General features: G+C 48.1%; 1 protein-coding gene across 1 annotated transcript; it reads right to left on the bottom strand.

Annotated features, from left to right (window-relative positions):
* Nucleotides 1-10,482: 10,482 nt before the first annotated feature.
* LOC113407148 (vasopressin V1b receptor-like) lies at nt 10,483-15,882 on the bottom strand. The gene is made up of 2 exons (XM_026655247.1): nt 14,973-15,882; nt 10,483-10,790 (listed from the first exon to the last, which is right to left on the bottom strand). Exons 1-2 carry the CDS (start codon nt 15,880-15,882, stop codon nt 10,483-10,485), a joined length of 1,218 nt encoding a protein of 405 aa, XP_026511032.1.
* Between the last annotated feature and the right edge of the window lie 427 nt (nt 15,883-16,309).

Here is a 16,309-nt window from a genome sequence, read left to right as displayed (position 1 = left end):
AATTGCCACAGCAGGTCAAATCAGTGATCCGTCCTTAGTCAGCATCCTGTATCCTGTCTCTGCACATTTCACATGGGTCACTGTCAACCTGTTCATATAGGTATGTTCCTCCTAATCCTCGTCAATTAGTGGCTGTCATGTCCTGAAGCATGAAGCTTTATATTCCTTATAACATTTTATTCTGCCTAATGTAACTGTGCATGTACTTGTTATCCATACAAAGGTCTCTTCCTTTCTGAATCCTACAAAGCTCTTGGCTGTGTTGATACAATGCACCAGTGGGTTCCACTGGTTATTCACAGCTTGTGTAAAAACAGCATTTCCGTTTCTCAGAGACAAACGTGCCCTTCCATTTCATTGGCTTCCCCTTGTTCTCACGTTAGAGGAGAGAGTAATTAAGAAAATATAATAGGGGACCAAATCCTCAGCTAGTATAAAACCTAATTCAACTTCACTGGAGCGACACCAGCTGAACTGGCTCTTTGATTTGGCTTGTGTTTTATTTGCTTGATGTCAATTAATTAAAAAACCCAACTTTTTAAATGTTTAAATATATTTCCTGGATCGCCTTTGTCTTTTCCCTTGACCAACGCTGACTTTTTTTTTTCCTCCCTTCCTCTTTTTTAATTTTTTTAAAAGCTCTTCATAGTGTTTGAGTGACAGTTCCCTGGGCACTTCTGCAGGCAATCAGACCCAGTCACAAGGCAGGGGCTCGCTTTTCTGAAGATGATTTGCCTGCGACGTTCTTTAGCTGAGGACAGTCATGTTCGTCAGGGGTACCCAGGGTTGTGAGGCACCTCTCCACCACTTGTCGGGTGTGTGAGAGAGTCTTTTCTGTGCCTGCTGTGGAACAGTTCCCCGCAACCACTAGCTTGCAGCAGCACAAGTGCTACCTTCCAGGCCTCCACAGGCCTCGCAGTCTCTGTACAGGTAGTGATAGGCACACACCAGCCCCTGCGTCCTCGGCGTATCCCTGCAGAGTCCAGCCCCTTACCACTGAAGGAGAAGACTCTCCCAAAGGGAGAAGGCTGCTGTTCCTTTTGGAACAGCACACACCAGCTTGTAAGCCTTAAGCAAAGTGGTGATCCTCAGTTAACACCAGAGCACGAAGGTATTGTGGTGGTGAAAACAAGAATAAGTTGATGATCAAAGAGCAGAAATTCAAATGACCATGCGTCAGACTGTTGGAAACAAATGGTTATGTATAAAACAAAATCATAACGCACTTCCTGGACACTGAACTTAACTAACAAACTATCCTCTTGGTAATATCTCTTATTTCCTCCCCCACCTTGTCTCTAATATCCTGGGGCCGACATGGCTACAACAACACTGCATGCAAATTATTCTCCTGTCCAAAGAAGCTTATCTAACCTAACATTCTCTGCCAAACCTGGGCAACCCCTCTTTCATGAAGCAAACTTGCTGTCCAATTACTTCTTTGGCTCCCCCTGCCCCGCTGTAGTACAGCAAACCTTAGATATGCAACTTGAGAGGGTTCTCCCCCCACTCCCTTATTTGCTTCTTGCTGTTATTTTTCTCCCTTTGAAGTTTTTCCGATCCTTCATTAACAGTCAGTTCAGACTGGTGAGAAGAGATCCCTTGTGAACTATACAATACATAATTTGCATGTAACAACCAGCTAGATCAGGGAGGGGGGACCTACAGCCTGCAGGCCGGATCCGACCTGCTGCTTCATTTCATCCAGGCCATGGCAAGTCTCTGCACTATGGGCCGGAAACCCCGGGCCTCGCCCCCCCACCCCCGAGGGACTAGAGCCACGAGCACCGGCTTGCCCCGCTGCGGGGGGAAGCTGGGGTTCACAGGCTGTTAAAAATCTGGTCGGCTCTGCACAGCTCCTGGAAGAGACCGGCATACCCCTGCAGCCCCTAGGATCAGAGATGATCAGGGAAGCTCCACGCACTGCTCCCAGTTTAAATTTCAAGATGCAGTATGAGAACGGAAGGGTTTAAGGTTCAGTCCTGCGCTATTTGTCTTGCAATAATGTTCTGGCCTTCTCACTCCATGAAAATGAAATTCCACCTACGTTTTCTGTGAGCCTTTCCTAATCCTGTCCCAAAACACCACCTCAGCCTCCACAGCAATTTCCAGCCTGCAGCTTTGATCCCAGACTGTCTCGCAATTACCTTTCTGAGCAGAGGAGCCCTGATTCTGAAATGTCAGGAGTAATGTCAGAGCCAGAATTTAATGACACGCTTGACAGTCCGTGGGCACAAAATGTACTTGAACACACAGAATCCTATCACTCGGCTTCCCTGCAGGCGCCTGGCTTTGGTGTGCTGTTTTGTAGGGCGCTGGCCCCTGCCAGATGTAAGGTGAGGGATTTGCTGGACCTATGCTTTGATCTGGTATGGCAAACGCTTGGGGCCTGAATGACCGTTCCCCTATAGTTTGTGTAGTCACTTATACCAGTGCAAAGCATATGTGACAACAGCAGGTGCAAGGCAGTGGAGAATCAGGCTGTTGGTTTCTGTGTGTAATAGATTTCCCTATGGATTATAGTCAATTTCAATGTCAATATATGAAATTCAAGAGGCAAGGTCTATGCGTGATTTAAGTGCCACTTAAGTTTAAAGTAGCGCAGAGACTTTGTGCTGCACTGGGATGATGCCGAGTAATGAAAGCAGTTCCAGCCTGATAACATCGGTCCTGCTCCTGTGGGGCTACACCTCCCCTACAAAGTGCAAAACACCCACAACTCCTGTTAACTTGAATAGGAGTCCAGGGTACTTAGCACCTCACAGGATCAGGCCTATTGCGTATGGGCCTAAGCCAGAACACTGGCATGTTAGGTGGGGCTGGAACTGAGCCTCCCAGGTTAAGCCTCTCTCTAACTTCCTGCCCATAGTGGTTGTTCGGCCAATTGATTTTGCAGAAGTACATTAATAATCAAGACACGCTTCATCAAAGGGAACTTGTATCTGCAGCAGCGTCTCTGAGCTCTCCAGGGACTGAGCAAGGCTGCCAGCGAGTGGCTTATATTCATTTGCCTGCTGCACAAACCAATGAGCTGATTTTGTAGTGATTTCCCAAGTCCTCCTCCTGTTCCCGTTCAGGTCCATGGGAGCTGTGCCATTCGCTTGGAATGCAATGAGAACCGGCCGTGATGGCGTCTACAGCAGCAATGTGAAATGTATTTTGATTCAAAGCCGCCCAGGTCTTTTTTCTGTCAAGTCAAATTAGAAACAGATAAAGCACGAGAGACTTTTGAAATCAGTGGCTTTTAGAAGCATCGCTACGTCCAAATAGGAGCTCTGCTCCCTCATCCTATTGCTTTATATGAAAGCAGAAGTTTTGTTCAAGATCCATTTGCACCTGCCATTTATTCCCCGCTCAAAGCATATCACCCTCCTCTCTGAGCTACTGACTGCAAAGGAGCCGTGGCTGTGTACTCACTAGATCGATCCTGTATTGCTTTAGCACCCAAAAGGCTTGGTCTTCAGTTACACGGTGTTGCCAGCTCTTGTGATTTTTACCACAAATCTCACAATTTTTAGTGATTTTTCTTAAAGCCCCAGCTGCTGGAACCATGGTGTTTTCTGAGACTAGTATTAATACCTAGTGCTTTTCATCAGGAGATCTCAAAGCGCTTTATAAAGAACATTAGTATCCTTCATCGTCCTCATTTTACAGATGGGGAAGCTGGGGCACAGGGATAGGGTGTGACTTGCCCATGGTCACCCAGCCAAACGGGTCTAATATCCAAGCATAGAACCCCAGTCTCTTGAATTCCTGACCAGCGCTCTAGTCGCTAGGCCACCCTTTCATTTTAAAAAGTACATTTCTAGCCCTCGTGGTTGCGGAGGGACGCTTGAAAATGTGAACCAAGTGCGACCTAAAGGGGCAGAAACCAGCAAAGAAAAAGGTTCCATCCTTTATTTTTTTTTCAAAGTCTCATGATTTGGGGGAGCGGACTCGTGCTCTTGGAACATTTGGGGGTGGCAGTACTGCTTGTTCAGGCAGAGGAAAGGGGTCTTGCAGGGTGAGTAAATTTACGCTCACTGTAAAGCCTCTGTACGCTGACGGAGTGATGCAAAGCGGCCTTTGTGTCAAGGAGAATCAGACCCCCTGTGTTTTTCTAGACTCCAAGAACAGCCATAGGCTTCTGGGACCAGATCCTCTGTTGGTGAAAATTTGGGATAATTCCATTAACTTCAATGGAACTATGCTGATTTATACCAGCAGAGGACCTGGCTCTCAGCTGAAAATGGCTTTTGTTTTAGAGAAAGGTAAAAAAAGCAACAAGAAAGAACACCAAGAAAAGGCCCCAGCAGAGAGCACAGCATGTAGGTCTCTTGGCTGTAACAGGCTGCAGCAGCTCTGAGAAGAAAACAGCTGGGTTCCTGCAGACAAGCAGCATGCTTAGCAATGTAAAGGGGCAGTGCCCAGGAAACTAAGGGATCAGTTTTGTAAGGATATGCACCAGAGAAGCTCATGGGAATGTTGAGTGCACAAGGAATGCAGGGAGTAAGTAGGAAATCAATAAGAAGGATAATCTGAAGTCTATGTAAACCCGGTGGCCTGAAACTGGCGAGGGTAAGGAGCATTCTACTCCCACCTGTTGGCAAACAGCAGGCAGAACAGCCAGCGAGCTGCTGTATTTGTATAAGCGATTTATCCAGAACTCCAGCTGGAGAGAAGCTCCAGAGGGGGAGGAAATCTCTGCCCTCCTTTATTTGTGAACAGGGGGAAGTGGAACTACAGACATCTTCTTTTGCATAAGCTTTCTAGCCAGAATTCCTCCAGTGACACTTTGGGAGCAGCAAGCTCAGAACGGGTTAGGTAATGGAACTGGCTTAAAAGAAGATCCAGGTGAAAACGGTTCTTAATTTGTTTCAAGGACTTTGTTTGAGGATTCCGTGTCCTCTTGATTTTCCTTTCCTGGGGATCATGTGTGGTTGAGAGGACTTTATGGTAAGACAAGAGACATGGCTAGCTTTTCTGCGGTTTGCAATGCAGCGAGGGCTCTTTTCTGAAGCTGCAGAGGACCTCAGCACAGCTAAATAAAGCTGAAGTCATTACATCTTAGGTAGTGGAGCCTTAGGACAGAACCAAGCAGCATTTTCCAGGGGGCTGGAAACAATTCTGCTCAAGTGCCCCTTGAGACTCTGAAACTGTAACCCACCTCACTGACTCCAAACTGTGTTTAACAGATGGGGAAGGGATATAGCAGGGGTTCTCAAACTGGGGGGTCGGGACCCCTCAGGGGGTCACCAGGTTATTTCATGGGGGGGTCACGAGCTGTCAACCTTCACCCCAAACCCCGCTTTGCCTCCAGCATTTATAATGGTGTTAAATATATAAAAAAGTGTTTTTAATTTATAGGGGGGGGGTTGCACTCAGAGACTTGCTATGTGAAAGGGGTCACCAGTAAAGAAGTTTGAGAGCTGCTGGGATATAGCAAAGGCTATTGGCCTGTAGGCAGGAGCGGCGCCAGGGGTTTTGCCGCCCTAGGCAGCAGCGCTCCTCCTCTGAGCATTCGGCGGCGGGGGTCCTTCCACTCCGCGTCTTTGGGGCACTTCGGCAGCGGGTCCCAGAGCGAGTGAAGGACCCGCCACCGAATTTCCAACAAAGACCCGGAGCGGAAGGACCCCCCGCCACCGAATTTCCGCCAAGGGCAGCCAAAATGCCACCCCCCAAATCCTGCCGCCCTAGGCGACCGCCTAGGGTCGGCTAGTGGAAACGCCGGCCCTGCCTGTAGGGCATTTACACCAGCAGGTGGGGTTAGTAGACTACTGCCCAGGTCACTGTGGGAGAGTGTTTGACTTCGCATATATATCATTGAACTATATTGCTCCTGTGTTTTCCTGGATTGATGCTGTGTTCACTTTCCCCCAGTGAAGTTTTCCTTGTTTCAGTCACAGACTCAGTGGTTTCGAGTGGGGAAGTATTGCCTGTCAAAGGCTTCCAGGGGAGGTATTTCGTGATCTCTGAAATTCTGAGTGAGGGCTTGAGCTGATGGTGGTTGATAGTTTGAAGAGGGGCCTTGTATTCATTTAGAAAGGCCAGCGGTATTGATATAACCCAGTCACTGCCCTGCATTAAACAGTTTCAAACAAGATTTGGGGTCTGATATGCTCAGTCTGCTTAGTATCATGGCAAACACACCATTACAAGTCCTTTTACGCTTTTATTAAAGATACAGACAAACCCGAGCCGCACCTTTAAAGCTCTGAGAACTAGTGTGCACCCCACTAGCCTGATTCTGTCCACCAGGGCTGGGAGATTTACCCGGAAGGGGCAGGACATGCTTTTCCCCAGGTGATGCTCTGCAGGAAGGCCCTGATTCAGCCCAGCAGTTAAGCAGAGCCTTAACTTTAAGAAGGTGCTAGCATCCTAGTAGCAAAGCCCCTAAGCACATGCTTAACTTCAGAAGATAAACGTGTTCTTTGGTGAATGTGTGAATGGAGTTAAATGCTCTGCTGAAGGGAGGCCTAAATAACGCCACACTAGGGCTCTGTCTGCCACGTAACACAGTTGCCTTGAGTAACACGTAAGGAATAAATACCAAATGCTCATGGAAAACCTATTGGTTAGCAAGTGACTGCTGAAAATGCGGCATGTTGCCACCTCTTCTATTCTGTGCCACTTAGAATTTGGCAAGCAATAAAGCGAAACAATAAAAGCTTTCGAAGACGTGGGTCCCTTTGTGATACAGTAGGGTTCTATTTCCTACGATGATGTGCACTATCTATCCTAGCGGCTGGCAGCAGTTGCAGTCAGAGCAAAGGAACTGCCAGCAGCCCCCAATACATTTCAAACAGAGTCAAACTTGGGATTTATTTATTTTTTTAAATGAGGGTTTTGAGACGTATCGATTTGTGAGTTCAGAGGGTTTTTTTTTTTTGTCTTCATGATCTTGTTGTTCTGAGTTGTCCCCTGTAGGAAAAGACATGACGGATCGGTTTGGAGACTGGGAAATGATGTTAAGGCTAAGGAAAAATGGGGCTACAGAATTAAAAGGGTAGATGTCAAAAAGAGAGATGGATTTGTTGGTTTTCTTTCTAGAAGAGCTGGCAAAAAGGGAGAGACGTGATTTGAAGTCAAGGCAACGCAGGGAGAGGTCACCGCAGAAGTGTAATGTAATCTGGCATTTTCTATATGTAGGCTGGAGTTTTCAACAGAGCCTAAAGGAATGATGTGCCTCACTCAATGGGTGTGGGATACCTATCTAGGGTCAGTACATGGCCCCTAGGACTGTAATATCGGTGCGCTTCCCAATCTTTAATGTATTTAGCCTCACAATGCCCCTGTATAGTAGGCAGTGTTATTGTCCCCTATTTTTTTACAGAGGCTAAGGCTCTAACTCTCACTGAAATCAATGGGAGTTGAGTGCCCAGGTACCTTCTGAGGGTCTGATCCTGAATGACTTGCCGAAGCCTGTGGCAGAGACCCCAGGTAGTCCTAGGCTAGCACCCTAACCCCTGAACTGTCCTTTTGAAAGTCCCCACCGAGCACTCTACGAGCTTTGCATGGGCCATTTCAAGCCCTTTGCTAGCTTAACTAACTGATGTACAACCTATGCATAGTACAGTTTCCTCTTCATCGGCCACTGGGATGCAGCCACCTCTGAGATGAAATGCAGCAGCTGTTTAATAGCGCACAGCACGACCGCACAACAGCCGAGGCCAAGAAATAAGAATGCTGAATCCAGCTGAAATGGCACAATGCATTTAGGGAGGCCGGATCTGTCTAGATTAGTTGGAATTTAGCCAGGACTCCTCCACCTAGCCCTTTAAGGATCACAAGTGTTCAGGACCCCAGAACATGAACAACTACATCTCTTAACAGGACAGCATCCTGTGTGGCAGATGGGCCGGGGCTTATGCAGACTCAGAGGAAAGAAGTCCCTCTCGGGAACCATGACCGGTGCTCCCTACAGCAGCAAAGTACTTTTGGGAAGTTACACAGCAAAGGAGCAGGATGACCATGTGAACTACTGAGCTCAGCCAAAGGTCTCTACAAGGCAGGTTTACTCTAAGCACTAAGGCAAGCTGCACCTCAAAACAAAACTAACCTTTGCAGGGTGGAAAGAGGGAACCCTTTCTTTCTGTAGGGAGGACCAGTACTTTCCCACCAAGGGATCCCAGAGAAGAGATCTGTGGAGCTCGACAGCTTGTCTCTTTCACCAACAGAAGTTGGTCCAACAGAAGATATTACCCCATCCCCCTTTTCTCATATCCTGGGACCATGGCCACAACAACACTACAAACCCACTGATGGTAATTTCACAGGCCAGCTGCGACTATGTAATAACTTGTGGCCACATACAGGCATCACATGCATCAGGTAACCTTGCGCCTTGTGGCACAGGGAATAGGATGTTGTTTTCATGACCCTGTCATTCTGAGTTGTCCCCTCTTGGAAAAGACATGATGGATTGTTGGTGGTTTGTTTGGTTTGGTTTGGTTGGGTTTTTTGAGAGTCTGAGAAATAGAATAATAGAATCATAGGACTGGAAGGGATTTCGAGAGGTCTTCTAATCCAGTCCCCTGCACTCAAGGCAGGACTAAGTATTATCCACACCATCCCTGACAGGTGCCTAATGTTGCTAAAAACCAGGAGAAACGGGTTTACAGAATTTAAAGGGATAATGAAGATTACCTAAGATCTGGGCATCAGCTACTTGACCACAGCAAAACTGCCATTTGCTTTGCGCTTGTGGAACGGTACAAAAAAAAAAGCAAGGCGGGCTGTCGATGGGATCTGCCCTAAAACAACCCGTCAATAGATGGCACACATACACCCCTGAGACAGACATCCAGGGTTCCAGCCAAATTAGGTGGCAGGCGATAAAGCTCTGCAGCCATCAATTACATACAAAGAACAAACTCACCAGAAGAGCGTGCACAGGGAGAGAACTCACCAGGCCCGATTCTCTGTTATCCTGCCTCTTGTGCCGTCATTCATACCAGTGCAATGTCACTGTGAAATGCCACCATTCTGATCTGGCGGCATTTTACACACCCTTTACACGGGGGTAAATGGCTGCACAAGGGGCAAAGTGACAGTGAATCAGGCTCCTAAACGCTTCGCTTGACTCCCTGCTCGCTTACAATGTTTTTACAGCAGTAGATAAAGTGCTGTGGGGCAGGGCCTGTCTTCTTGTTCTGTGTTTGTACAGCGCCTAGCACAAAGTGGTCCTGGTCCGTGGCTGGGGTTCCTGGGTGCTACCATAATATAAATACCAATAATTAATAAAACTCCAGTGACCTCAATGGAGTTAGTCTGCAGAGGGAACTCTTTACTCCTGCGTTGCAGCAGAGGGCAGCATCGCACACAGCTCTTAACAGAGTGAGCAGCTAACACATTGTAAAAGGTACATTTTGACCTGGAGGAGCTGAATTTTCTTCTCTCTGAGCGAACCGTGTCCATAGGCTGCGTAATTATTTTTAATGAACTTTCAGGCAGGCTTAGCTGAGCTGCCTCTTGCTAATAGCGCCGGTCACTTTACAGCAACTTTATTTGACATCTTATTTAAAAGAAACGTGGAACCATCCCATGGACGCCCGGGGAGTTACTCTGGATTGACAGTGGTGTAAGTGACAGCAGGGCTTGGCCCTGAGAGCCTGCTCCTGCTCCTATTATAGCAAAGGGGAGTCTGGCTGTTGAATTGAATGGCGCAAGAATAGACTTGTTGCCTTGAACTGATCCTGCAATCAGATCTGAGCAGGCATAAGGGCCCACCCATGTGGATCTGAACTGTGGCCCCACCAGCATTGGACTGCCATGCCCTCAGGGCAGGGGGCTGGTTTGTAATATGTTCCTGCACTGATCTGCGAATGTACAGCTCAGTGTCAGGGACCCTTCATAGCAGTGCACCAAATGCTGCTTTACTCAGACAAAGCGTCCATGGTAGTCTATAGGCCTGATTCGCCTCTCACTGTCCGCGGGGGAACCCCATTGACATCAGTGGGCTGACTCCCGCCAGAGATCGGTGTCAGTGAGAATCAGGCCCCCAAGACTTCAATGGAAGCTTTGCTTCAGTAAGGCCCTGTAAAAGCTTCAGTGATGCTTGTTTTTATACCCACTTCTAGGTAGAACAGCCGTGAAGGTGGGGAGGGGGAGCCCTGTTATTTCAGAGGCACACTGACCATATCTTTTCACTAGACTGCTTCTCCTGGTGTTTCAAGGGCAGGTGGAAGGGGGACCAGACCTGATTTCCTTTGTGCATGGGAAAGAGAGTGAAAGAGATGCTGCTTCTGCACAGTAGCAAAGCACATAAGGACAAGAGAGACACTGTGGTGCTTGCCGGGTTAAACACACAGGTTCCTGCAGAATAAAATTCTGCCCGATGCACAGAGACTGCCCTTCCCCCGTCCTCCACCCCACCCAGGAGGCATCATGTGTCCCCTCTAGTCCCTTGTCCATTCAAAGTTCTGAGTGACAGGCAAGCAGCGAGGATCGCCTGATGGCACAGAGGTGTGCATCCTGCAGTGGCGGCTGGCGCGAGTCGGGGTTCTAGAGCACACCTGACTCCGTCACCGTGTCCTCGTAGGACTGGTAGAAATCTTTCAAGTCCCCCTGCTGCAGCTGGATCCCAGGGGTGTCGGTTTGGTGGCTCTGAGTCAGGATGGTGGTTTTCCTGCTGCAGAGGCTCCCGTTGGAGATTTGCCTCTTGAGGCCAGGCCGGAAGCTCCCGCAGCAGGAGACGTACCACAGGATGTCGTGCAGGAGGTGCCCGCTGAAGAACATGTAAATCCAGGGGTTGCAGCAGCTGCTGAGGCTGGCCAGCAGCATGGTGATGGTGAATGCCACGTTGGTGGACTCTGCAAAGAACATGTTAAAAACATCTATTAATTCTCCAGCGGTGTATTGACAGAAGCAGCATGGCCAGGTGGACAAGGCATTGGCCTGCGATGTAGGTTCTATTCCTGCTTCTGACACTGATTTGTTGGGCAAATCACGTCCCTTCCCCTCTTTGTCTTTTTTGCCTCTTTTATTTAAACGATCAGCTCTATGGGGCAGAGACTGTGTGTTTGTGCAGCACCCTGCACAGTGGGGCTCTAAGCTTAGCTGGGCAGGTGTGAATGGCAAACAAATAAGAACATCCATGCACATTACAGGAGAACACTGCCCTAACCAGGACTCTGCGGGGATAGCCTGCACCTGTGCGGGTTGAGGCTGTAAGTCAACCCACATGTGTGGTGTGATCTGGCAGTGTGTGGCATGTCCACCCTGTTTGGGTGCCTAACTTCCAGACACAAGTGAGTGCAAAGAGCTCCGTTCCCAGAAGAGAGAAGAGACGTGCCTGTGGAACCATCAGGAGCCTGTAAATATTGAGACAAGAGCTTGCTGGTGCCTGGCTTTCCATTTACTGGCTGAAACAATTTCCCAAAGCCATTGTGTGTGTGTTATGTAACCAGAGAGTGGCTTATGACATCCTACATTTAAACAATTGTCACAGACACCTGCAAACACCCCATCAGTCCCCTCCCAGGAGCCTCACCGCACACTTTGAGGAGGTGATCTGATCTCAGCAATCAGAAGGCACCTTTTCAAAAGTCTGCAACTGTGTCGGCAAAAGCCTGAACGCCATCCAACGCTGTATGTTAAAAACCTGCTAGGGCTACGCAGCCCCAGCAGATAGATGAGAAGCTTTATCCTGCTGTCCATTATGGAGGTCACTGGAATCATAACAGTGGACACAGTTAAAATCCTCCCGGCTCTCCCACAGCCTTGTAACATGCCAAAACAATGGAGCAGCTCCTGATGTGCATCTTTTCCACTCAGTTGGGATTGCACAAGGCACTGCATTTTGAGGAGTCTATGCATGCGGCTGGAGGGGCAGAAGTCCTGGGCTTGGCTGGATTTCTAATAACAGCAGTGATTTGGCTCTGCAGACTTTTCTCTACAAATACGACGGGCGAGAAAATGCTTAGCCTTCTCCATTATTTGTTTAACAAGAAAATAACATGCAGGGCCAGATTCCAGCACCCTTACTCATGAAACGTATTCCACTCTTCAGACAATCCCGTTGAAGTCTATGGACCACTCCGTGAGTCAAGTGCCACCCAGCGTGTGTAAGGGTGTCTGGAGCTCAGTGGGAACGGTGTTATTCTGTCCAGACTGATGGTGCAAGCAGCTATTGTCAGGGCCTGGGGAGTGACCATGTTGCTAGGATCAAAGCTTTCCAAGACCCCCGAAGTGAGCAGAAAAGCTCCCACTGACTTCAATGGGCTTTGGATCAAGTGTATAGAGGGAGCTTGCTGCAGCATACACAGAAAGGCTCTTGCAGCACAGAGGAAAATCTCCTAAGGTGCAACTTACCAGCTGCTGTGACACTGGTATATTTTATCAGCTCAAGGGCCCTGTCAAAGGTTTTTCTACGGACTTTGTGAGGAGATAGGAGCTGAGCACCAGCAACTTCTTTTCTACCTAGGTTTATCTAAAGTCACCTAGTAGCTGCTTGTCTATATCATTGTACAGTGGCTATTCTAATACAAAGTTTTAAACCAGCGGCTTGAACTCGAAGGCTCTGACTCTCATTTGCATTAAGGTCCCTTTTACACTGCTCTAGCAGTATAAAGGACCCTTAATGTGGGCATGGATTAGCTTTACCCCCCTGTCAGAGCAGAGTAAAGGGGCCTTAGCGTAAATCAGAATCTGGCCCAGGATGTTTTTATTTCTTGAAGGGAACATTGTGCAGAAACTGGACCGGATTCTGGTATCGCTTACACCGGAATAAATTTGGAGTAATTCCATTAATTTCCAGTGGAGTGATTCTGGATTTATGACCTTGTAGGAAAGATCAGCAGCTGACCCACTGGTTTCTGACCCTGAGTGGCTGTGTAATCCAGCATAGCCGGCGGAGAGTTGATACATTCAACAGGATTTATTTGTCACTACAGGGATCGGATTCAAACGATAGACAAAGTCTGAGAAAACACAATTTGGGATGAAGAGGGTAGACTAGAAAACAATGTAACTAGTCTCGTTTGAACTTTGTCAAAGCTTTCATTTAGAGGCTGAAATCCTAATGACCCTGTGAAAGGCAGTGTTGTTGTTAGGCATGTAGGAAGATGACGTTCTCGTCTTCTGCTCCAGTGTCTGAAATTAAAGACTTTAATAAGTATGACTAGGTGAAAACTGCTTCCAGTGAAGCAGTTGTTAATTCTATTTCTCTGAACATTAAATAGCTAGAGATGGTGATTGGAGTTTGGACTGACTGCTCAATGGGAACTGAATTTCAAACTCAAGACACTGTGACAGCGGTGGCTCTATGCCTTAAGGGTGAAATTCACCCTTGTGCTGGCTTTCTACACTACTTAAGACCCTCTTCAGCCTTTAGAGTTAGGTTATGGGGTTTTGTGCTGTCCCTTTGCCCGGGGGCTGCATTTCACCCTTACTGAATAGCCAGATATAAGGTGTGAGGCTGTAAGGGGGAGATCTGCAAAAGCACCTAGAGGATTTAGGAGCACAAGTCCCATTGGGTTTAATTTAATTGTATTTGTTGTATGATTAATTATGTTAGGGCATCTAGAGCCTTGGATCGGAATCTTTATTATTTTACATAGAAATAAATAAAATCTCATACATGCTTCTAATGATCTCCTCCTAAAAATGCTGCTGCCTTTTGCATCTATATATCTTTGTAAAATGTCACCCTTTGCCATGACTGTGATGAAAGCAACACAGAAAAACTGCTTATGTCTGAAGAACTAGTCGATCCGAAGTTCGGCAAAGCTCTGAAGCAAGAACAGAGAAAGCAAAGTATTGCCAGCAGATTTTGCATCAGGGATAACATGTTAGCAGTTTGCACTGGGATTCTGTTAAATGCATTTTGCAGTGTGACATTGGTAACATTTTAACATAAAAAACCAGCATTTTTATTGATTACAAAAAATGGTGGTTTGTTGGAAATGCATCTCTGATCAGTTTGGAAATAATCTGTACCACAGTGAATAGTGGAATGAACAAGGAGTACTTGTGGCAGCTTAGAGACAAACAAATTTATTTGGGCATAAGCTTTCATTGGCTAAAACTCACTTCACTGGATGCATGTAGTAGAAAATACAGTAGGAAGATATATATACACAGAGAACATGAAAAAATGGGTGTTGCCATACCAACTCTAACGACAGTGGGACAATTTTCCAGCCAATTTTTGTGTGTCAGACTGAAAGGTTGAGAACCACTATTCTAGGTATCTGTATCCACTCAGAGACACACAATACACACCTGCATACTGTTCGTTCTAAGCTAAATGGAGATGAATGATTATTAAATCATCAGTTTAATAAATTACGTGTGTGTGTGAGACAGACAGACAGACATCTGTTTTATTTTGTAAAAATGTGTGCTGCTCAGTCTATGTGAGTACGTGTGGGTCTGTCTATGTGGGTGTGACTATGTACCTTTGTTGAATGAATGTGTCTGTGTATGGAAGAGTATATATAGCTTTGTGAATGAATATGTGAGTATATCTTTGTGACTGGATGTGCATTTAATGTGTATATGTGTGCGCATAGACTGTGTCTTTGTGTGTGTGTGTAGAATGTGTGTAAATAATCGCAAACCAACAGAGAGATTATCTTTTTGCTGTGTTTATCATTTGTGTGCGAACAAAATTTTTTTGCATATTGGAGGGTTGAGTATGTGAGTGTATCTTAGTTGTGGTGTGCTGTGTGTGTATTCTCTGTGTGTTCTGCGTGAGTGTGTTGTGTGTGTATATTGTATTCTGGATGCATATGTGTGCTGCTTGTGTGTTCTGAGGATGTATATATTGTATTCTGCATGAGTGTGTTGTTTCTGTGTGTGCTGCATGTTTGGTATGAGCGTGTTTTGTGTGTGTATGTACCTGTGTTGGGGCCAGGAGTCATGCTTTAGAAGCCAGTAGCTGCCCTGGATGCCCATGTACACACCCCGGCCTGGGGATGGCTGCAGCTGGCAAGTTGTATGAGGTGCCCCTGCGCTGCAGCCCGGCTCTCCCCCTGCCCCCCATCACTCACCGTCATCGGGGGCGTTCTCGTCCCACACCGACCACATCTGCACGCTGAAGAAGGGCGCCCAGCAGGCGACATAGGCCAGCACGATGACAAAGGTCATCTTCACCGTGCGGATCTTGGCCCTGGAGATGGTGCGCACACTGCTCACCCGGGAGGCCTGGCTGCAGCGGCACTCCGCTCCCATCTCTGCTCCGCTCTGCGTCTTGCCCCGGAGGTTCTTGCAGATCTCGTGGCAGATGAGGCTGTAGCAGATGGTGAGGATGCCCATGGGCAGGACGAAGACACACAGTGTGGTCCAGGTGATGTAGGCCCGGGCGCCCCAGGGGTACCTGAAGTCAGCCCAGCAGTCCAGCACCCCGGAGCCCTGGTGCACCTCCTTCAATGAGAAGATGAAGACCTGGGGCAGGCTGAGCAGGCCACTGAGCAGCCAGGTGGCCCCGATCATCAGGTAGGCCTGCCTGCCTGGCTGTTGCAGGGTGCGCAGCGGGTGGCACACGGCCATGTAGCGGTCCAGAGTCATCATGATGAGCATGTAGGTGGAGGCGAACATGCTTAGCACCTGCAGGTACTTGACAGCCCTGCAGAGCAGGTCAGGCCCCAGGAAGCGGTAGGTCACCTCCCAGATCATCTGGGGCAGCACCTGGAAAAGCGCCACCCCCAGGTCGGTCAGCCCCAAGTGCAGGATGAAGAGGTGCATCCTGCTCATCTTCTTCCTCAGCCGGTACATGGCCAGCAGCACCCCCAGGTTGCCCACGGCGGCAAGTGCCAGGATGGTGGCCAGCACCCCAATCTCGGCCCGGGCTAGCTCCTCATCCCGGGTGTGGAAGAGAGTCCAGTTGAGATCCCCCACCTGGGTCAGGACGTCCCCAGGGTCGCTGCAGGGAGTGCTGTTCCTTTCCCAATCCGGCTCCATTGCTGGGAGAGCTGGGCGGGAGGCGGCGGCCGGCTGGCAAGGGGGGAAGAGAGCTGCTGGGGCTGGAGACAACCGTGGATCCAGCAAACTTCTTTTTCAAAGTGGCGTGTTTAAAATGAATCCCTCTAGCGAGCTGAGCTGGAGCTGCTCCATTTCCTCACCCCCAGATCCTGGAGCTGGGCATTTCCCCTGTTGCTTTCCCCAACCCTGAGTGAATCCTTTCTTTCTTTCTCTCTCTCTCTCGGTTTCAGGCAAGTCCTCAACTAGCTGATGGCAAATCTCCTCTCCTGTTAGGCAGGTCAATTTCAAACCTTCTTCTTGAGTAATTTGATGCAATATCCCCCTGGAAAGCTCCTAAATCCCTCTTCTCCCTCTTGAGCTAGCCAGCTCCAAATCTCCTTTCAGCCCGGGCTGGTCAGCTCCCAAA

Source organism: Terrapene carolina, unplaced genomic scaffold (assembly GCF_002925995.2).
Source record: "Terrapene carolina triunguis isolate 2854851 unplaced genomic scaffold, T_m_triunguis-2.0 Scaffold199, whole genome shotgun sequence".
Classification (NCBI taxonomy): domain Eukaryota; kingdom Metazoa; phylum Chordata; order Testudines; family Emydidae; genus Terrapene; species Terrapene triunguis.
Note: the sequence above shows the minus strand (reverse complement) of the source record. Positions and strands in the feature narration are given on the sequence as shown.

Bases quoted from the DNA above. Each gene is read 5' to 3' on its own strand.
- LOC113407148 (XM_026655247.1), bottom strand. From the start codon at position 15,882: ATGGAGCCGGATTGGGAAAGGAACAGCACTCCCTGCAGCGACCCTGGG. The intron at 10,791-14,972 runs GTGAGTGATGGG...TGTTCTTTGCAG, and splicing joins CGAGAACGCCCCCGATGACG to AGTCCACCAACGTGGCATTC.